This window comes from Aotus nancymaae, unplaced genomic scaffold, assembly GCF_030222135.1.
Source record: "Aotus nancymaae isolate 86718 unplaced genomic scaffold, 86718_ANA_hifiasm-v0.15.2.pri h1tg000019l, whole genome shotgun sequence".
NCBI lineage: Eukaryota > Metazoa > Chordata > Mammalia > Primates > Aotidae > Aotus > Aotus nancymaae.
The window spans coordinates 53,609,169-53,631,984 of NW_026988431.1; the positions used below are offsets into that span (position 1 = coordinate 53,609,169).

Here is a 22,816-nt window from a genome sequence, read left to right on the forward strand (position 1 = left end):
TTTCTATAATGACCCTTGCTAATTTACTGAGGCTATGATCTGCAGAGCCAGTCATAGGGGTAAGCTATAAAGTATTTTTAGAATAACTCAAATTTTTAATTTGTATTTCTAAAATAACATGAAGGAGATACATAGCTCACCCCAATATTTCATATAAATTCCCCTGTTTCCTCTCTATTCAGCTGCCCTTGCATCTGTGGCTCTTTTATTCCCCTTTAAGATGCTGTACCATCAGCCATGCATTTTATTTATCCTCACCTGCTGTACCTTCTTACCAACTGATCTCTTATCTTGTCCACTTCTCTCTACCACAGACTTCTCCTAAGAATTTCCTCTTCTCATTTTTGCCTTTTTATTCTATTGATCATGTTGCCATTCCTAGCCCCACCACTTAGCCGATTCTGCATCATAGAAGCTAGCTTAACAGCATATTATTGTGGATGTGAATATATTTTTAAGTAGAGAATATGATCAGGAGTTCTATAGTCTCTTTCCAAAAACATTTTTTAGAGACAAGTCTTTTCTCCTGAATATTTGTTTTGTTTGGAACATCTCTGCTCTTACTCTAAATCACAGTGACATTATTCAGGGGGTATCTAGGGACACCCTGGATAATCTGCTTTTTGATCACATCCTGTGACTTCTTATTCTTTTCTGTTCTAGCCAGAAATCATGTGTCCATTTTTTTTCCAGGCCAGCTAATATTTCAGGACTGGAATATCTTTTCAGGTATCTTGTTAGTTAGAAATAAATGATTGGCTCTAACTATGACAGATAGGAATCTGTTGCTCACAAGCAGTCGTCCCAAGGAAACAAAGCTCTGAAAGCTCCCAGAAGTATTTTTAAGAAGTAGGAAGCTGCTCTTGAATTTATTGCTTTTGTTTAGAAGGAAAGGATGAGAGAGAGAGAGAGAGAGAGAGAGAGAGAGAGAATATGCCTTTCTTTTTTTTTGTTCTATCGAGAATATGCCTTTCTTCTATTTTGTTCTATCTGGGCTGTCAGCTTATTGGATGGTGCCCACACACTTTGGGTAAGGGAGGATGTTTCTTACTGAGTCTACTGATTCAAATGTTAATCTCTTCTGGAAACACTCACAGACATATGCAGAAATAATACTTTGCCAGCTCTGTGAGTATCCCTTAATCCAGTCAAGTTGACACTTGAAATTAATCATCACAGTACATGAACCTGGAATTTTTCCAGTGTGGACCCCATGGCAGAAATGGAATTTAGTAATCTGGAATTGGGAATCTGGATCTACATATTGTGAGTCAGCTTGGAATTGCCAGAGTCCAAGACTTTTTTTTATCTGTATATATCTTCTGATAGCTTACTTCTTGAAAAGGAACTTCCCAGGTTGAACATGCAATGCTTATTAAGACCCATTCCAGAACTCAGCTGTGTTCTCACAGATAGGACTCAATGAGTACAATGGTTGATTCTCTATCTTTATGGAGAGTTTTTTTTTTAGAGGATCAGTGATTAGATTATAGAGCTATATGGTTTTATAGACATTCATGTTACTTTCTTTGATTCTAGAATAAGGAAAAGGAGTGCAAAGCTCTATTTCTTAATATGTACTGGTGATTGCCAGTACAGCCCAACTGTATATTTTAAGTATGTAATGACAACATTGGGAGGAAAATTGATTAGTACTTTTAAAACAGCAGGAAAATTATTTCTGCCCAAACATTGATTAGTTTTTAAATGTGCTTGCTTATAATTCTTTTCTTCCATAGACTGTAGGGTGCAGCACAGTCATATTTTATGCAGAGTCAAGCAGAGAAACCTACTTGCCGCGATTAAACTTATTGCTGCCTTTTTCAGCTGGTGCAAATAACTTTGTCTTCAGTAGTTACACGCTCTTGGCTTGATAACACATCAGGAATTCTTTGTTTTATTTTGATTAAAGGGACTAAAGGGACTTTTGTCTTATATGAAATGTGAAAACAGTGAAACACTGAATTTTTTTGATGATATATAGTCCTCCCTTTGGCTTATAAATATCAATTTGTTTAGCATCCTTGCATGAGTGCTTTAAAACTTATTGGCTGAAGCTTAGGTAATATTAATTTGTTCCTGGTTAAATGTTATATGAAATATAGGAATAAAGAAAACTGAGGTCCTTACCCTCAGGGAACTTATATATTTGAGGAGTTAAGACAGAAATCAGATAAATAGGAAAGTTTATGATGAGCCCTGGATGAGTAGCTTGGAACATTACATAACCAGTATAAGGTTTCAGAAAGAGAGAGATTTTGTGTGTGTGCATCCTGAAATAGGGAGGACTCATGCAGCAGCTGGAACTTGGAGATAGAAAGAATTCATCCAGGTGGAGGAGGATAGGAGGGACGCTGGTGGCATTGGCAGAGATGGCTAGACGAGAGTATGCCTGCTTTTTCAACAGTGAGTAGATCTGTTTGGCTCTAATAGAGGACTCATGATGGGGGGTAATGAATAATGGGAAATAAAACTAGAGAGGTAGCTGAATTCAAACTCGGAAGGGCTTTGAATGCCAGGCAAGGGATTTGGACTTTATTCTGTAAAGAATGGATGAACAGTGAAGGTTCTTAGGAATAAGAAGAAAGTTGAAGTAATGGCTTTGTAATTTAGTTAGAGCAGAAGCAGCATACAGCTCTGAACCCAAGTGCCTTAGATGGAAGAAAAGGGCAAAAGGAACAGTATGCAAACTCTGTCTTCTGCTGAGATACAGGAAGAAGTTAGCTGCTTAATTCTCTTTATTTTTCCTTCTCTCTTTTAAGGCTTGTATTAAACCTCTTTTTCAGTCTTAAAATGCATTAATTCAAATTTGACCTTCCTTACTGCCTGATAGTTGAATACCCAAAGCTATTTTCAGTTGTTCCAGATTGTCACAGGTTTTGATGTCTAGGTGCCAACTGGAAGGGCCAAACCTGGCCTGCGGAGGATTGTTTTTAAAATCGGATTCTAAATTAAGCATTTTGAGACAGAAAAAATTAGATGTGGCCTAGTTCTAACTCACCATTTAGCTAAATGTATATGTATTTTTTTCTCTGCCTAAATATTTGTCTGACTCTTTTAGACCCAAAAAGCTCAGAGCCAAGAATATTTAGATAACCTTTCACTCTTTTGCTTTTTCCAATAGTTTTTGGCTTTTACTATACTTAAAAAGTCATAAAGAAATATCTCCAAATATAATTCTTTTAAGAAATTTTTGTTTTAAATTCTTGGCCCTCCTTTTATCCTATATCTCACAAATTATTAAAATGGAATTGAATTTATTTCTTGAAGGGAGAGCTACTGATAGGATCTAGACTTTGAAATATCTAAAATTAAATTCTAAACAATAGTGTCCCTCTTAGCAACAGAAATTATAGTCATAGAAAAACAGTATAGTGTAAGCCTTAGAACAAGCCTGTTCAACCCAGGGTCCACAGGCCACATGCAGCCCAGGATTAGCTTGAAATGTGGCCCAACAAAAATTCATAAACTTTCTTAAAACATTATGATTTATTTTTTCGCAATTTTAAAGAAAAACTCATCAGCTATTATTAGTGTTAATGTAGTTTATGTGTGGCTCAAGATAATAATTCTTCTTCCATGTGGCCTAGGGAATCAAAAGATTGGACACCTCTACTTTTGAGCCAGAAAACCCTGTTTTAAAATTCTCCCTCTGCCACTCACTACTTAGGTGACCTGAATGTATTACTGTGACTACACATCCTTATTTTGAGTTCCATGGATAGAACTTAAAGCAAATTCTTTTCTCTTTATATAAGTGGACTCTGTTCTAAGACTTACAGTGGTAAGAGTATGGGTAGATACACAAATAGACTTTTAAGGGTATATCCTTTAGCCTTCAGACTTTCTGAGACCTGCTGAGATACAGAGGAGAGGAAATGGAGAGATTCCATGGGCAAAAAGGCAGTTGAGGGTTATGGCTCCTCAGGGTCTAGGTTCTTTTTCTTTCTGAACCTCGGCTTCTTAATCTCTAAAATAGAGAGAATAATATCTAACTTCTAGAGCTATTATGAAGGTAAAAATAGATAATTTAGCACAATGCTATATATGCATATGTTTTAAATACTTGTATTTTGCCAGATATCTGGTTTGCAAGTCTTTTCTTGCCGTCTCTGGATTATGTTTCCATCCTCTTCACATGTCTTCTGCAGAGCAAAAGTTTTTAATTGTAATGATTTCCAGTTTATCAGTTTTTCCTTTTTTCTGGCTTATACTTTCAATGTCACGTCTGAGAACTCTTTGTCTAGCCCTAGATTATGAAAATTTTTTCTATGTTTTTTTTAAAGAGGCTTACTGAAATATAATTCACATATCATATGATTCACCCATATAAGGTGTACAATTCAGTAGTTTTCAGTTAGATTCACAGTTATGTAACCATCATTCTAATAAGTTTTAGAACATTTTCATCACCCCAAGCAGAAGCTTTGTACCCATTAGCAGTCATGCTCCATTTCTCCCCATCTTCCTTTCCCCTATCCTGGGGAAACACTAATCTACTTTCTGTCTCTGTAGATTTGCCTATTCTGGACATTTTATATAAATGGAATCTGTGGTCTTCTGTCACTGGCTTCTTTCACTTACACAGTGTTTTCAAAGTTCATCCATGTTGTAGCATGTATCAGTATTTCATTCCTTTTTATTGCGGAATAATATTCCGTTGTATTAATGGGAATGTATAAGATTTTGTCTGTTCATTAGTTGATAGACATTTGGATTGTTCCCACTTTTTGGCTCTTATGAATAATGCTACTATGAACATTTATGTACAATATTTGTATGGACATATGTTTCTTGTATATCCAATATGTACATAAAAAGAATATGGTATATATATAGGTGCATGGTTGGTAGAAATGCCTATTCAGAGTCTTTGTCCATTTTTTTAGTTTTAATCTTTTTATTATTGAATTGTAAGAGTTTTAAAATATATTCTGGGTATAAGTCATTTATTAGATATACAATTGGCACATTTTTTTCATTCTTTGAGTCGTGTTTTCATCTTCTTGATGATCATTTGTAGCACAAAAGTTTTAGATTCCATTGAAGATCTATTTATTTATTTATTTATTTTTGGTCTCTTGTATGCTGTTTTATCTAAGAATCCATTGCCTAAGCCAAGGTCACAAATTGACTCCATTGTTTTTACTGATACATTTAGGCCCTATGATACATTTTGAATTGATTTTTGTGTATGATGTAAAAATTTCTTATGCTTTCTTCTAAAAATTATATAGGTTTATGTTTTACATTTAAATCTTCAATCCATTTGAGTTTTTTGTAAAAGGTATGTCAATTATGCCAGTGTCATTTGTCAAACTTAAGCTAAATTTTTAGGTTAAAATTTAATTGCCCTATATATAGTCACACTTCAAGCTGGTTTTGTTTCCGTGAAAGAAGTACATTTGAGAAGGGATCTACTTTATTTAGACTTAAAGAAGAAAAATAAATAGAAAGAAGTATTAAGAAACTAAGAAGTAGGTGTACCACCTCCACTTTTCCAATTGCAAAAAGAAGATAGTTTTTATTAAAGGTGCTTCATAATACCACTTAAAAGATATGCAAATAGGGCCCATGTGATGACTCACACTTGTAATCCCAGCACTTTGGGAGGCCGAGGCGGGTGGATCATGAGGTCAGGAGTTCCAGACCAGCCTGATCACCGTGGTGAAACCCCAACTCTACTAAAAATACAAAAATTAGCCGGGCATGGTGGCAGGCACCTGTAATCCCAGCTACTCAGGAGGCTGAGGCAGGAGAATTGCTTGAACCCCGGAGGTGGAGGTTGCAGTGAGCTGAGATTGCACTCCAGCCTGGGTGACAGAGCGAGACACTGTCTCAAAAAAAAAAAAAAAAAAAAAAAAGATTTGCAAATAGAATAATATTTAATGAGATTACCTTCCAATAAAGAAAATGGAAAGGAGGTTTCTCATTGAAGGCAAAAACACATATTATTATTTTAAAAGTTCTGAAGTCTTAAAGCTAAAATAGCGTACCACAATAAAAAAAGACTTGGCTTTTTATATTTCAAGTCTTTTTGTCTGGAATTTTGTTCATTCATGGCTTTTATTAAGTTTGTGAACAGTTGGTCTACATGTGGTGAAGTCACACCTCATTAATAGAATATAAATTTTCCATGTGGTTTTGTTGCCTCTTTATAGTTATTTTGCTTTAAGACAAACTTATATTTCATAAAAGTTTGGATTTTCTGTCTTGGGAAATCTCTGCAGATACTTTATATTTGTTTTAAATTACACATTGTCTCTTAAGTTTTACATTCATGCTTTATACTTCATTGTGTTCCTTAAAAATTTTGTATTATTTGGTTGTTCACCTTGAAAGATTATTTCAAAAAATGGTTATTACATTGAAATGAGCCATTAAAAGTACAACAGTCTCCTGTTATCTAGACTAGCTGCATAACTGAGGATTAGCATAAATATTGAAGATCTGTCACTAGTTAAATTAGTTGGTTAGTTATAAAGTATATATTGACAATGTACATAGTGGTTTGTGATACTCTTGACAAAAGTTTTTAATTGACATATAATTTTATAATTCACATACCATAAACTTCACCTTTTAAAGTGTACAAGTTAGTGCTTTTTAATATGTTCACAAAGTTGTATAACTGTTACTACAATCTAATTCTACGTTGTTATAATATTGTTAACTGCTTATTATTTATTTATTTTTTACTAGTTTTGTATGTGTAGCTTACTTCAAAACATATTTAAGGTAATTTATAGTAAAAGACTCATTATAACAGGGCCAGTGTGATATAAGAGGTCAAAAACATTAGTAGAAAGGAAAGGATACCAAAAACTCAAACTGGAACTAATGTAGTATTGCTATTAGGCAAAGCATGTAAATCTAGAACTCTGAATGTAGTAGTATTTTTTCTTCTATCATGGTGCCAAATTTATTTTTCCTAAGAACTTGTTTTTCTTAAAATAAGTCAAATCACACTGCTTCCCTCTTTAAAGTTCCCTCTTGATTCTCACAGCCAAAAGTCATGTTTCACATTAATGTTTGAGACTTATTCAAGGTCACATATATTGAAATTGGTTGCTAGGTAGGGGTGTTTTGGGGGGCAAACATGGCACATCTTCTTGTAGTATCAATTTTTTCTAAAACATTTAGACAGTATTAAAGCTTTAGTACTTTAGACAGTATTTAGTATTTTATATTATATTTTATATTAATTTTAAACATTGCTTAATATAAAAAATAGATATAGAGTGAATAAAGAATTTTTCTGAAACCAATGTGAGACTTCAAAGAAATGTTTGTGCTCAGTTGTGATCTCAGTTGATAAGTGTGATCTCAGGAGCCCTTCTACCCTTCCTAGTGCCTATTTTCTCTTTACCAGTAGTGATGCTGCCTTGGAAATAACTGCAAACTGCAAAGTTCTGGCTTTCCAAACCTAACACATACATTAAGGACATACCAAAAACAAAACGAAACAAAACAAAAAACTCAAAAACAATAAAACCCAACAAATGCCCAAAACTTATTTCCAAATCTTTAGATTGGTATAAAATCCTTCAGAATGTGCTAAACTTCTCTCAGATTTTGGGACCAATATTGGCCCTTTTCCAGATTCTTCTTGCCTGGAATACCCACTCTGCCTCCTGCCCAGCCTATCAGATCCCCACTCCTTCCTTGGGTCTCAGCTGTGAAATTTCTGTACAAGTGTTCGTACTGCTATGCTCCCTAGGCATTTTGTTGCTGACTCTGTCCTCTGTTGCTGGTGAATTATAGAATCGAGGGCAGTCTTATTAGGCATAGCGTACAATGGTAATGGATGTATATTCCTCCTTAACTGCAGACACCTCAAAAGCAGGGTTCATCTTTTACTCATCTTTATATCCTTGCTTTATATCAATAGCTTCCTATTGCTCCTGATACGTAGTACATATTTAATAAATGTGTTCTTGAATTAATGAATGAATTCTGAATGATGATAATTTGTGGAGTATAGTAATGCAGATACTTTTATTTGGGCTTAGTGTATTTTTTTGTTTGTTTGTTTTAGAATAAATGGTTTTTCTCGTATTTCTTATTCCCTTCTTAGTGCATCCCAGTAAAGCTTCTGGCACCCATCAGTGTACTGAAAATGTTCTTGCTGGGTCGACAACAACCCAGTGTTCCAATGTAGTGGACTTTTCTTTTCCCATTGCTTGCTTTCTGCAGCTTTCTATTGCATTTGACACTATTGTAACTTCTTCATTTTTGAAGCTCCTTACTCTCTTATTTCTGAAACGGTGCCCTCTCTTACATCTCCTTATATCACCTATTACATCTCCACAGGCTATTCTTCTTCTGGCTGTATCTTAAGTGTTTGCTAGTGTCCCTAGGTTCTTTCTTCCACTCCTGTCCTCTACCGTGCAGTGGGGCGTCTCCCTCTATACTCTCCCTGTGTCCTGTGACCATAATCCCTAGATGGGGTCCTTAGTTCAGTCCTCTCGTGTGAATATTCTTCTCATCTCTGCAGCTGCCTTCTTGGCATTGCCACCAGAATAGTCCAAAGCTTCACAAATGTTATTTGTCTAAAATGAAATTCTCCATCTTTTCTGCTAAACAAATTCTTCTATTAATATATTCTCCTTCTCATTTGATGAAAGTATACCATCTACCCAATTATTGAAGCTAGGAATCTGGCAGTCCTCTAGGATCCTTCTTCTTTACTTTCTCCTTCAAATTAACCATGAAAATCTCTCATTTTTCCCCTATGTATTTTGCAAATTAATTTTATTATCCAAAGTGATGGCCTTCTCTCTCCAGTACTACTGCAGGGTGGAGAATGCATCTGGGGGGTTGAGAAACTGACACTATCTAGCCCAGTGACCTCATTTTGAATCTAGTAATTCAGGACTTATCAGTTATATGGGCATATATTAAACAGTAAATAATCTGTGTTTTCTGGTCCTGGCATTTCCAGAAGCACGCTATCTTTTTTCACAACTTCACATGCACTATTTCTTGGTTTATGCCTCATAGTTTCCCTGCTGGCCTGTACTGCCCTAGGATTCTTTGAATTACCCTAGACCTAGAATGACTTGGGTCTTTTCCAGAACCACATTAGGAAATGTTCTCCAGGACCTCTTTCACATTCAGCATTCCCTGCATCCGAGTAGCAGTCAGAGGACCCTGGTGGCATGGCTAGGAGACTGGCATTCTCTTTCTTATTCCTGAACTTGGGCTGGAATCAGGGACCAATTAGGCAAAAGAAGCCTTGCCTTGTCTTTCATACATGCACACCCAACACTGATACTTCACTTCTGGTCACTAAAATATGTGGATGTTTTAGCCACAGAGCCAATCCAGCTGAGTGTCTTACAATTCAATTCAATTCTGATACTGTCTACCTGGAGACAGCATCAGATCCCACAAGTTAAGGGCTCAGTCCCACAAGATTGCCCTTACTTTAGACACTGATCACAAGTCCAGATTGTCACTAATGTTTTTCACCTGCAACTATCAATCAGAGGTTCCCACGACCCCCTCCTTAGGTTTGATCATTTGCTAGAATGGTGCACAGAACACAGGGAAGCACTTATGTTTACCTGTTTAATATAAAGGATACAACCTAAGAACAGCTAAATGAAAGCGATTCATAGAGCAAGATCCAGGGCAAGCATCTATACCTCCCTAAGAATGCCATCTTCTATGTGTGAGGGAAGTTCTCCAAACTCTGGTTTTTTGTTTTTTTATGAAGGTTTCATTAAATAGTCATGGTTGATGAAGTCATTGGCCATTAGTGATTTAGTCAACCTCCAGTCCTGCCCCTCTCCCAGGACTTTGGGGATTAAGGCTGAAATCCTAACCCTCTAATCACATGATTGGTCCCCCTGGCATCCAGCCCCCATCTTGAGACTACCCAGGAGCCTCCAGCCACCAGTTATCCAATTATATACAAAAAGAAACATCATTTTGGAGACTTCCAAATGTTTTAGAAGCTGTGCACATGGTTACTGGGCAGAGATCAAATATATATTTCTTACTATGTCACAGGGGCAATTACCTTTTTTTCCTGTACTGGCAGGGAATATGTCTGCTTAGCCAGCTGTCAGTCTGCAGTTCCATGCCATGACTCTACCATTGATTCTATGGAGGAAAAATCTTACTTCACTTTAAGGATGTTACTTCTTTTTTTATTTTGGTCATTATTGTTTCTCTCTCTCTTTGTTTTGTTTTGAGATGGAGTTTTGCTTTTGTTGCCCAGGCTGGAGTGCAATGGCATGACTTTGGCTCACTGCAACCTCCACCTCCTGGGTTCAAGCGATTCTCCTGCATCAGCCTCCCGAGTAGCTGGGATTACGGGCATGTGCCACCATGCCTGGCTAATTTTGTATTTTTAGTAGAGACGGGGTTCTCCATGTTGATCAGGCTGGTCTCGAACTCCTGACCTCTTTCTTCTCAGCCTTCCTTTCCTTACCTATGTAACTGCAAGTGATTCTAATGATTAAAAAAAAAAAAAAAAAAACACTTCAGATTGCAGGCATGAGCCACCACGCCTGGCCCTGTTTTTCTCTCTTACAGTTTTTTGGTCACTACTGTTTTCCCATACTGGTCAGAGAGTAATGACTGCCCCCTCCCCGCCCCACTCATTTACTATCTCCTGTCAGTCCCAGTGCTCTCTAAAAGACAGCCTTGTAAATACTGTCATTTTTATACCTTTTAAATTTTCTTCCATCACAAAAGATGTGAAATATTATACAACTCTAAGGCCGGATAGATGCTAATTGCACTTATTTTGTAGGCAAGACTCTTTTTTAAACAGAAGTGTGGAGTGATAGGGTCTCATTGCTTAGAAAACCAGAGGGGTAGCTCCTGTCATCAGTGATGATTAAAAATTAAAGGTAGTAGCTGCTTCTGAATTATCTGTATTTACTTAAGTAGATGTGTTTTTAATTGTCTGTCACCTAGAGCTTAAAGGGCACCAAAGCATTGATTCTACTATTTTCTTTGAAAAGTTGAGGGCTGTGTCCAAACTTGAGGCCAAACTATGTTGAAAATAGGTATTTTAAATGCCTGATTTGTTAGGAGTAAATTACCTCTGCTGGTAGATTGCCTGGCTGCTTGGCAGGGGCAGTTTGCTCCACTGCAGGGTTTTCTAGTTGAGGTAAATTACTCCTTTTAGAAAGTTAGATCTTCACGGAGAAAGTAAACATTTCATCTTTGAGAAGGAAGAATAGCTTGTTAAAATATTGAAAGCATTTTTGAACATCTAACATGAAACTTAGATGGGGGAAGAAAAGAGATACATTTTAGAGAACAGGACTTTTTACCGAGAGTATGTCTTGGGTAAAATGCTTAGTAGGAGCATTAGTTAGCTAGAGGAAAAGATCTGATACTTGGGGAATGAAGAGAGAGGCAAGCCAGGAAATGGGAAGGAAGGAGGGAGGTGAGAAGGTACCCAAGACACTGTTATTCCTTAGAATGACCGTTTCTAAAAACCTGTATTTTCTGAGCCAGACCTTCCATTGTCCTTCAAATATCAGGCCTGGTTTTGCTCTTCATAGGAAATGAGTTCATTGTTGTTTTTGACATCATGTTGATTTTTTCCCCTTAAGGAGTAGATAATTAGAACTTTGATGAAGAAAAGGTCTGATGTTCTGTTTTATACATAATCATTTTCTGAACCATCAAGTGTAATTCAGCTTCAATCTTCAGGCCAAATGAAGATTACTTAGGATGTATTAAACTCTGTGAATTTAATGTTTATGACAAGTGTTTCATAAAGGAAGATGCTGGCTATTAGTCCTCCTTAGAAGGAAACTGTTGATAAGAAACCATTCTGAGAAGTAAGATTTATGGGAACATCAGAGGCTAGAGAAGCTGGGGCAGCTGAGCATCCAGGACGATCAGGACAACTAGGACAACTCAGTTTTTCTTGTGCAGTATTTTGTGTTACAAAAACAAAAAACCATAAATTTTTATATAGCCTCATTCCAAAAGCAATTAAGGAAAATATTTATTCGTTAAAAGAAATGCTGTATTTTAATCAAGCATGTTAATCTTTAACAAAGATAGTTTGTTAAAAAGAGATAACAGTGAGAGAGCTTCCCCCTTTTTATTATATTTTCCCTCAAATAAAATCCTTACATTTGAATAATTTATTGATTCAGGACAGAGTGGGTTGGTAATTTTATCTTGATCTCATTCATCCAAAGAAGTATATAACCCAAATACAAAAAGTCAGACGCTTATGCTTCAAAAACCAATGCTATTTAAATAAGTGAAGTTAATCTAACTCATTGACCTTTAAACAAACTGACAGGAAAGGTCAACTTTTCAATGATTGTAAAATCAGCAACTATACTTTTAATAGCGTATTTTACCAATTGTAATCTTTGGATGATTGGTCATCCTAAAGGTACTTCAGTTAGTTTACTGTAGAATTTATGTTTCTAATATAACACTATATTTTATTTCTTTTTTAAATATACTTTAAGTTCTGGGGTACATGTGCAGAGCGTGCAGGTTTGTTACATAGGTATACACATGCCATGGTGGTTTGCTGCATCCATCACCCTGTTGTCTATGTTAGGTATTTCTCCTAATGCTATCCCTCCTCTACCCTCTGCTATCCCTCCCCTAGCCTCCCACCCCCAGTGGGCCCCCACACCCCCCAACAGGTGATGTTCCCCTTCCTGCACCCATGTGTTCTCATTGTTCAACACCCACTTATAAGTGAGAACATGCAGTGTTTGTTTTTCTGTTCTTGTGTTAGTTTGCTGTGAATGATGGTTTCCAGCTTTATCCATGTCCCTGCAAAGGACATGAACTCATCCTTTTTTATGGCTGCATAGTGGTGTATATGTGCTACATTTTCTTTATCCAGTCTGTCTTTGATGGGCATTTGGCTTGGTTCCAAGTCTTTGCTATTGTGAACAGTGCCGCAATAAAACATACATGTGTATGAGTCTTTATAATAGAATGATTTATATTCCTTTGGGTATATACCCAGTAATGGGAATGCTGGGTCAAATGGTATTTCTAGTTCTAGATCCTTGAGGAATTGCCACACTGTCTTCCACAATGGTTGAACTAATTTACACTCCCACCAACAGTGTAAAAGTGTTCCATTCCTATTTCTTCACATCTTCTCCAGCATCTGTTGTCTCCTGATTTTTTTAATGATCGTCATTCTAACTGGTGTGAGATGGTATCTCAATGCGGTTTTGATTTGCATTTCTCTAATGACCAGTGATGATGAACATTTTTTCATATGTTTGTAGGCTGCATAAATGTCTTCTTTTGAAAAGTGTCTGTTCATATCTTTAGCCCACTTTTTGATGGTTTTGTTTGTTTTTTTATTGTAAATTTGTTTAAGTTCTTTGTAGATTCTGGATATTCGCCCTTTGTCAGATGGGTAGTTTGCAAAAATGTTTTCCCGTTCTGTTGGTTGCTGGTTCACTCTAATGATAGTTTCTTTTGCTGTGCAGAAGCTCTTAAGTTTAATTAGATCCCATTTGTTTATTTTGGCTTTTGTTGCCATTGCTTTCAGTGTTTTAGTCATGAAATCCTTGTCCATGGCTGTGTCCTGAATGGTATTGCCTAGGTTTTCTTTTAAAGTTTTTATGGTGTTAGGTCTTATGTTTAAATCTTTAATCCATCTGGAGTTAATTTTTGTATGGGTGTAAGAAAGGGATCCAGTTTCAGCTTTCTGCATATGGCTAGTCAGTTTTCCCAACACCACTTATTAAATAGAGAATATATTTTATTTCTTCTAGAGTTCCCCAAAAGCAGTGTCATTTCATCCTTTAACTGAAAACAGATATTCTTTAAGATACTGTCTTAGTTTCCTGTGGTTGCTGATATAAATTGTCATAAACTTGGTGGCTTTAAACAATGGAAATTTGTTTTCTCACAGCTCTGGAGGCCAAATTTCAAAAATCAAGGTGTTGACAGGGTCCCACTCCATATGAAAGTTCTGAGGAAGCATCCATTTTCTGCCTCTCCAGCTTCTGGTAGTTTCCGGCATTCCTTGGCTTGTGGCTGCATGATGCTAGTCTCTGCCTCTGTCACATTGCTTCCTTCTCTTTTGTCTGAAAATGCCCTCTGATTGCATTTAGGGCTAAACTTCTCAAGGTCCTTTAATCACTTTTTCTCTTTGGCAATGAGAGGGGGCATATAAAATAATAATTACAGGTTCTGAAGATTAGGACATAATATTGTTTTAGGCGCCACCATTCAGCCTGCTACAAATACTTTATACTTTTTTTATGGCTCCATAGATTTAGAATGTTCACTCTACCTATCCTACCTGCATTAAAAATATATCATCATCATCTTTCTAAAATCCCAAGTAGATCTAGATAGAGCAGAAAATACAAACTTTTCCCTTTCCCAATAATCAACCTACATTTAATTATTTATGCTATGATTGACTGCATAAATTAAAGAAAAAATAGAAAATCTAAAAGGGAAGATAATGATCCCATTGTTATTCATAGTTGACCATTGTCAACTATAAAAGTATAAAAATACTAAAATTATTAAATATCATTTTCATGATCATTTGTTCACCTGAAGAGTATTGAATAATAAGGGATACATTTGAGTTGTAGTGAATGGATGTTGAAAATGATTGAAAATCATTGAAAATAATTTATTTTGGGTGGAAATTTTATCAAATAAATAATCCATAAGGTACATACATTATAAGCAAGTTAGCAAGAGTATCTTGATACAAAGTATTTGTAAAAGTAAAGGTAGTTTGCACTGGGTTTGTTTTCAATTTAATTCATTTTTACAGATGTCAACAAAATCTTTCACCTTTTTATAGTATTCAGGAAGAAGAGAGCATATAAAGTCAAACTTTTATGTTTCTTTTTGCCTATCTGGACTTTACCTACACAAATAGGTACTTATATTCTGACCACAAGTCCCCACACATCAGTTGTGGATAGAAATGTCAAGTTACTGCATACCCAGCTACTAAAGTTTACTGGACTTTCAGGTGTTCTTGACATGCCAGGCTGGTGGTACCCAGTTATTTAGAGAGATCTTTCTTTCAGACCTTAGGCATGTCTAAAATTCATATGGAACCCCCCCGCCAACAAAAAGAGTCTGAATAGCCAAAACAATCCTAAGCAAAAAGAACAAAGTCAGAGGAATCACATTACTCAATTTCAAACTAAACTACAAGGCTACAGTAGCAAAACCAGTACGGTGCTGGTGTAAAAACAAACACATAGACTAGTGGAACAGAATAGAGAACCCAGAAAAAAAAGCTGCACACCTACAACCATATGATCTTCAACAAAGTCAACAAAAACAAGCAATGGGGAAAGGGCTTCCTATTCAATAAGTGGTGCTGGAATAACTGGCTAGCCCTATGCAGAGGATTGAAACTGCACTCCTTTTTTTCACTATATGTAAAAGTCAACTCAAGATCAATTAAACACTTAAATGTAAAACCTAAAGCTATATAAACACTTGAAGAAAGCCTAGGAAATACCATTCTGGACACAGGCTCTGGCAAAGATTTCATGATGAAGACACCAAAAGTAATTACAACAAAGACAAAAATTGACAAATGGGAACTAATTAAATTAAAGAATTCTGCACAGTGAAAGAAGCTATCCATAGAGTAAACCAACAACTCACAGAATGGCAGAAAATGTTTGCAAACTGTGCATCTGGCAAAGGTCTAATATCCAGAATCTGTAAGAACTTAAATTAACAAGCAAAAAGCAACCCCATTAAAAAGTGGGCAAAGAACATGAACAGACATGTTTCAAAGGAAGACATCAACACACGTCCAACAAGTACATGAAAAAAATACTCAACATCACTAATCATTAGGTACAAATGAAAATGGCAGTTATTAAAAAGTCAAAAAACAACAGATGCTGGTGACGTTGCAGAGAAAAGGGAACATTTATACACTACTGGAGGGAATGTAAGTGTTCCAGCTACTGTGGAAAACAATTTGGTGATTTCTTGAAGAATTTAAAACAGAACTACCATTTGACCCAGAAATCCCATTATTGGGTTGTATTAGTCAGGGTTCTCTAGAATGTATATATTAAGGGGAGTTTATTAAGGAGTATTGGCTCACATGATCACAAAGTGAGGTCCCACAATAGGCTGTCTTCAAGCTGAGAAGTAAGGAAGTTAGTCTGAGTCCCAAAGCTGAAGAACTTGGAGTCTAATGTTTGAGGGCAGGAAGCATCCAACATGAGACAAAGATGTAAGCCAGAAGACTAAACCTGTCTAATCTTTACATGTCCTTCTGCCTGCTTTTATTATGGCTGCACTGGCAGCTGATTAGATGGTGCCCATCCCGATTGAGAGTGGGTCTGACTTTCCGAGTGCACTGACTCAAATGTTGATCTCCTTTGGCAACACCCTCACAGGCACACCCAAGAATAATACTTTGTATCCTTCAATCCAATCAAATTGACACTTAATATTAACCCATCACATGTGTATATACCCAAAGGAATATTAACTGTTCTGCCATAAAAATACATGCATTCATATGCTAATCACAGCACTATTCACAATAGCAAGGACATGGAATCAACTTAGATACCCATTAACCATGGACTGGATAAAGAAAATCTGGCATGGGGGAGGAGTTCCAAGATGGCCAGTTAGATGCAGCTCAGGATTGCAGCTCCGAGTGAAAGTGCAGAGTGTGAGTGGACGCCGCATTTCCAGACGGATTTTTATTGCCCACAGACCAGGAGGTTCCCAGGCAGAGGATCCCCACAGGTAGCCAGGGCGGCTGTTTTGGCCAGCGCGGCTGTTTTGCCTGCGCCCCAGCACAGCGGCTCCCAGTGCAGAGTAAACGTGACTGTGTTCCCACTTAGCCAGCAAGGGGAGCTGAAACAGGGAGCCAGGCCAGGAGATTCCTGGGCAAAAATAGTGCTACGAATCTCAGAGCTGTGGTTTCAGTGGCGCAGTGGGTCGCCGCATGGGAAATCACACAGATCTTGGCGCCTATTCAACAGGCGACCAGGACCCCTGGGAGAGAGCCGACTGTTCAACTAAAAAATAAAAGGCTCTGAGGCAGGGAGCCAGGAGATCAGGCCCGGCTGGTCCCACCCCCACAAAAACAAAAACAAAAACAAAAAAACAGCAATTGGAAACGCTCTGGGTTGAGAGTTTCACAGCAAGCACAGCTGAACCCGGGATGGTCCAGCTCTATGAGGGAGGGGCGTCTGCCATTACTGAGGCACCCTGCCGTTGCTGAGGCAACCCGCCGTTGCCGAGGCAACCCGCCATTACAGAGAGGATCCGTCATTACAGAGGTGGGCCAACATCGCAGAAGCAGTTCTAACTATACCCATATAAACAGGACTGCAGGGAAGTTTACACGGCAGCTGGGCGGAGCCCACAGCAGCTCTGCGAAGCCTCTGCAGGCTGAGAATGACTAGGCTGCCTCCTTGTGGGCAGGGCAGCCCTGAAGAACAAAAAAAGGCAGCAGCACAGCGGAAACTCATAAAGCCCTAACTCCCTGGGACAGAACACCTGGGAAAAAAAAGGGGGGGGTTTATGAGTTCTGCTGCTGCAGACTTAAATTTACCGGCCCAGCAGCTCTGAATGAACAACAGGGCTCACAGCTCAGCACCTGAGCTAATATAAAGAACAGACTGTTTCCTCAAGCAGCTCCCTGACCCCTGTATATCCAAAGAGTCACCTCATAAAGGAGAGCTCATACTGACATTTGGCAGGTATCCTTCTGGGACAAAGCAGAAGAAGAAATTGGTAGCAACCTTTACTGTTTGGCAGCTGCTGCAAGTGATCCCCAGGCAAGCAGGGCCTGGAGTGGACCTCAGCAGTCCTACAGCAGAGAGGCCAGACAGTTAAAAGGAAAACTAAGAAACAGAAATAACTTCATCAACAACAAACAGGACGTCCACTCAGAGACCCAATCAGAAAGTCAACAACTACAAAGCCGACAGGTGGATAAATCCACAAAGATGGGAAGAAACCAGCGCGGAAAGGATGAAAACACCCGAAACCAGAACACTTCTCCTCCTACAAGGGATCACAACTCCTCAACAGCAAGGGAACAAGACTGGATGGAGAATGAGTGTGATGAAATGACAGAATCAGCCTTCAGAAAGTGGATAATAAGAAACTTCCGTGAGCTAAAAGAACATGTTCTAACCCAATGCAAAGAAACTAAGAACCTTGAAAAAAGATTTGACGAAATGCTAACGAGAATGGACAACTTAGAGAGGAATATAAGTGAATTGATGGAACTGAAAAACACAACACGAGAACTCCGCGAAGCATGCACAAATTTCAACAGCCGAATAGATCAAGCAGAAGAAAGGATATCAGAGGTCAAAGATCAACTCAATGAAATAAAATGAGAAGGCACGACTAGAGAAAACAGGGTAAAAAAGAATGAACAAAGTCAACAAGAAATATGGGACTATGTGAAAAGACCTAATCAACGTTTGATAGGTGTACCTGAATGTGACGAAGAGAATGAATCCAAGCTGGAAAATACTCTTCAGGATATTATCCAGGAAAACTTCCCCAACCTAGCAAGGCAGGCCAATATTCAACTCCAGGAAATACAGAGAACACCACAAAGATATTCCTCAAGAAGAGCAATCCCAAGGCACATAATCGTCAGATTCACCAGGGTTGAAATGAAGGAGAAAATGGTAAGGGCAGCCAGAGAGAAAGGTCGGGTTACCCACAAAGGGAAGCCCATCAGACTCACAGCAGATCTCTCAGCAGAAACCCTACAGGCCAGAAGAGAGTGGGGGCTGATATTCAACATCCTTAAAGAAAAGAACTTTCAACCCAGAATTTCATATCCAGCCAAACTAAGCTTCATAAGTGAAGGAAAAATAAAATTCTTTGTGAACAAGCAAGTACTCAGAGATTTCATCACCACCAGACCTGCTTTACAAGAGCTCCTAAAAGAGGCACTACACATAGAAAAGAACAACCAGTACCAGCCACTCCAAAAACACATGAAATGATAAAGAGCATCAACACAATGAAGAATCTGCATCAACCAACGGGCAAAACAGCCAGCTAGCATCAAAATGGCAGGATCAAATTCACACATAACAATATTAACCCTAAACGTAAATGGACTAAATGCCCCAATCAAAAGACACAGACTGGCAAATTGGATAAAAAGCCAAAACCCATCAGTGTGCTGTATCCAGGAAACCCATCTCACATGCAAGGATACACAAAGGCTCAAAATAAAGGGATGGAGGAAGATTTACCAAGCAAATGGAGAGCAAAAAAAAAGCAGGAGTTGCAATTCTCATCTCTGATAAAACAGACTTTAAAGCAACAAAGATCAAAAGAGACAAAGAAGGACATTACATAATGGTAAAAGGATCAATGCAACAAGAAGAGCAAACGATCCTAAATATATATGCACCTAATACAGGAGCACTCAGATACATAAGGCAAGTTTTTAATGACTTACAAAGAGACTTAGACTCCCACACAATAATTGTGGGGGACTTCAACACACCACTGTCAATATTAGACAGATCAATGAGACAGAAAATTAACAACGATATCCAGGACTTGAACTCAGACCTGGACCAAGCAAACCTAATAGACATTTACAGAACTCTCCAGCCCAAATCCACAGAATATACATTCTTCTCAGCACCACATCACACCTACTCTAAAATTGACCACATAATTGGAAGTAAATCACTCCTCAGCAAATGCAAAAGAACGGAAACCATAACAAACAGTCTTTGAGACCACAGTGCAATCAGGTTAGAACTCAGAATTCAGAAACCAACCCAGAACCTCACAGCTTCATGGAAACTGAACAACTGTCTCTTGAATGTTACAAAAGAAGACATACATGAGGCCAACAAGCATATGAAAAAATGCTCATCGTCACTGGTCATTAGAGAAATTCAAATCAAAACTACATTGAGATACCATCTCACGCCAGTTGGAATGGTGATCATTAAAAAATCTGGAGACAACAGATGCTGGAGAGGATGTGGAGAAATAGGAACACTTTTACACTGTTGGTGGGAGTGTAAATTAGTTCAACCATTGTGGAAGATGGTGTGGTGATTCCTCAAGGACCTAGAAATAGAAATTCCATTTGACCCAGCAATCCCATTACTGGGTATATATGCAAAGGATTATAAATCGTTCTACTATAAGGACATATGCACACGAATGTTCACTGAAGCACAGTTTACAATAGCAAAGATCTGGAACCAACCCAAATGCCCATCGATGATAGACTGGACAGGGAAAATGTGGCACATATACACCATGGAATATTATGCAGCCATCAAAAACGATGAGTTGGTGTCATTTGTAGGGACATGGATGAACCTGGAAACCATCATTCTCAGCAAACTGACACAAGAACACAAAAACACCGCATGTTCTCACTCATAGATGGGTGTTGAACAGTGGGAACACATGGACACAGGGAGGGCAGCACTATACACCAGGGTCTGTTTGGGAGGAGTAGCGGGGGACAGCGGTGGGTGGGGAGTTGGGGAGAGATAGCATGAGGAGAAATGCCACATATAGGTGAAGAGGAGGAAGGCAGCAAATCACACTGCCACGTATGCACCTATGCAACAATCTTGCATGTTTTTCACATGCACCCCAAAACCTAAAATGTAATAAAAAAAAATCTGGCATATATACAGCATGGAATACTACACAGGCATAAAAAAGAATGAGATCATGTGCTTTGCAGCAGCATGGATGGTGCTGGAGGCCATTATCCTAAGAAAACTAACACAGAAACAGAAAACCAAATACCACATGTTCTCACTTATAAGTGGGAACTAAGCTTTGAGTACACATGAACACTAAGAAAGGAACAGACGCCAGGGCATACTTAAGGGTGGAGAATGGGAAGAGGGTGAGGATTGAAAAACTACCTATCTGATACCAGGCTTTTTACCTGGTAACGAACTAATTTGTACACCAAACCTTCATGACACACAATTTACCTATATAACAAACCTGCACATGTACCCTGAACAACAATAAAAGTTAAAAAAAATAAAGAAATTCAGATTTTCTTCTTTCTCTGATCCTCTCCCTCTGATTCAATCCTTCTCCCTATTTATTTCACTTTAGATGCCAGTGGATTTACTTGTTTTTTGTAGTTGAATGTTTAATAGTATTTTATTTGCTGTAGTTTTAAACAAATTTCTGAAACTTCTTTCCACAAGTATGTTTTGATGTTTGATTCCAAATTTCCTATCCTTTACTTAATCAAAAGCAATGAACAAAAAAACTCAGATTTTAAATTGTAAGTTTCTATCACTTTAAAAGAAAGAAGTTAATATTCCTGATATTACACTTTTTTAAAAAATGCCTTTTGTTTCCAGGAAAAATATGGAATTTTTTTTGCTTCCAAAAGGTCATGGTTTCTTCTTTCTAATTACATTCTTTAAAATTCTGACAGTGTGGGCTTTGCAAATTATACTACCATAACTCTTGAATGTGCTTTTCATAAAATTCAACACATTTTATTTTAGCCTCCATAGTCCTTATGACTTAAGCCATTATTCGTACAAACTACAGGTTTAGACTCAAGTAAACAACATTCCTGCTTTAATATACAACTACAGTTGTTTTTTTTGGTTGTGTTTCTGGTTGGATTATCCAGATCAGACTTTGTGACTAAGAACTGTAAGTAAGATGGCTGATTTAAAATATAATGCAAAAAACAGTCCTTTTTTGTCTTTTTGTCTTGCAGCTGGGTCCATATGGGGTTTTCTGACTTTTTATATATAATCGTGCTTTTCGGTGTGGACACCATTCATTTATATTCTATTGTTTATTCATTCTTTCATTTTGAGTATCTATTCTATATCAGTCTTGTGAATACAGAAATGCAAGGCATGATCTGTGCTCTTAAAGAGTTCAAAGGCTTATGGGAGAGGCAGGCATATAAGCAAATAATTACAGCCTAAAATAATAAATGCTATTGTAGTGGTAAGACAAAGTCCTTCTTGTGGCTTAAACTCTGTAGCCCACGTTCCCAGCTAATTATTTTCTTCTGTGGATTTTCATCCTTGTCTGTCGTTTCTTTTTCAGATATATGCATAGCCACATTGCTTACTTAACCTTTTCCAGGTTTCCCATTTTGGGTGTGGAAGCCTTTTGCAGTGACTCTGTCCTGTTACAACTCTTCCAGCCTTGCCTTTAAGTTTTAATAGAGAGAAAAATAACATATCTCATTCTTTGTGAAACATTTAGACTGTTTAGTTGACATTTGAAATGGCAGAGTCTGTTGTTCTAAAAGGAAAATTATCTATACTGTATAATATAGACTATTGATAGAATATGGAATCAGGTGTGTCTTTTTATGTATTTATGAAAGTAAAGCAGTGCTTCCATTTTAGGACAAATAACTTTCTTAACAAAGTTGTTTGAAATTCCACCTCCCCTCCCCTCCCCTCCCCTCCCCTCCCCTCTCCTCCCCTCCCCTCCTCTCCCCTCCCCTCCACTCCTTTCTTGATGGAGTCTTGCCATCATCCAGGCTGGAGTGCAATGGCACGATCTCGGCTCACTGCAAGCTGCGCCTCCCAGGTTCAAGTAATTTTCCTGCCACCATGCCTGGCTAATTTTTGTATCTTTAGTAGAGATGGGGTTTCACCATGTTGGTCAGGCTGGTCCCGAACTCCTGACCTCAGGTGATCCACCGACCTCAACCTCCCAAAGCAAAAGTTATTCACTTCAAGTGCAGTGAATCATAATGTCTTATTTCCTTATTTTTATATTTGTTTTTATAATGAAAGGACTACATTACCCTCGATAAAAGGTGGACAGTTTCACTCTTTACTTCTTATTAGTTATATTT

At 37.8% G+C, this 22,816-nt stretch overlaps 1 protein-coding gene across 3 annotated transcripts in view; it reads left to right on the plus strand.

The window, feature by feature from the left end:
- Nucleotides 1–22,816, plus strand: part of PPM1L (protein phosphatase, Mg2+/Mn2+ dependent 1L) — a 304,389-nt gene that overhangs the window by 75,331 nt on the left and 206,242 nt on the right. The window contains exon 1 of one of the 3 annotated variants that reach the window (XM_064378876.1): nt 2,010–2,406. The exons of 1 other annotated variant lie outside the window; for it this stretch is intronic. In XM_064378876.1, coding sequence (XP_064234946.1) covers nt 2,292–2,406 — 115 coding nt within the window. In that variant the 5' untranslated portion in view covers nt 2,010–2,291. Of the gene's footprint in view, nt 1–2,009; nt 2,407–22,816 lie in introns of those variants that run through there. One more of the 3 variants, XM_021669522.2, reaches the window with a different exon arrangement.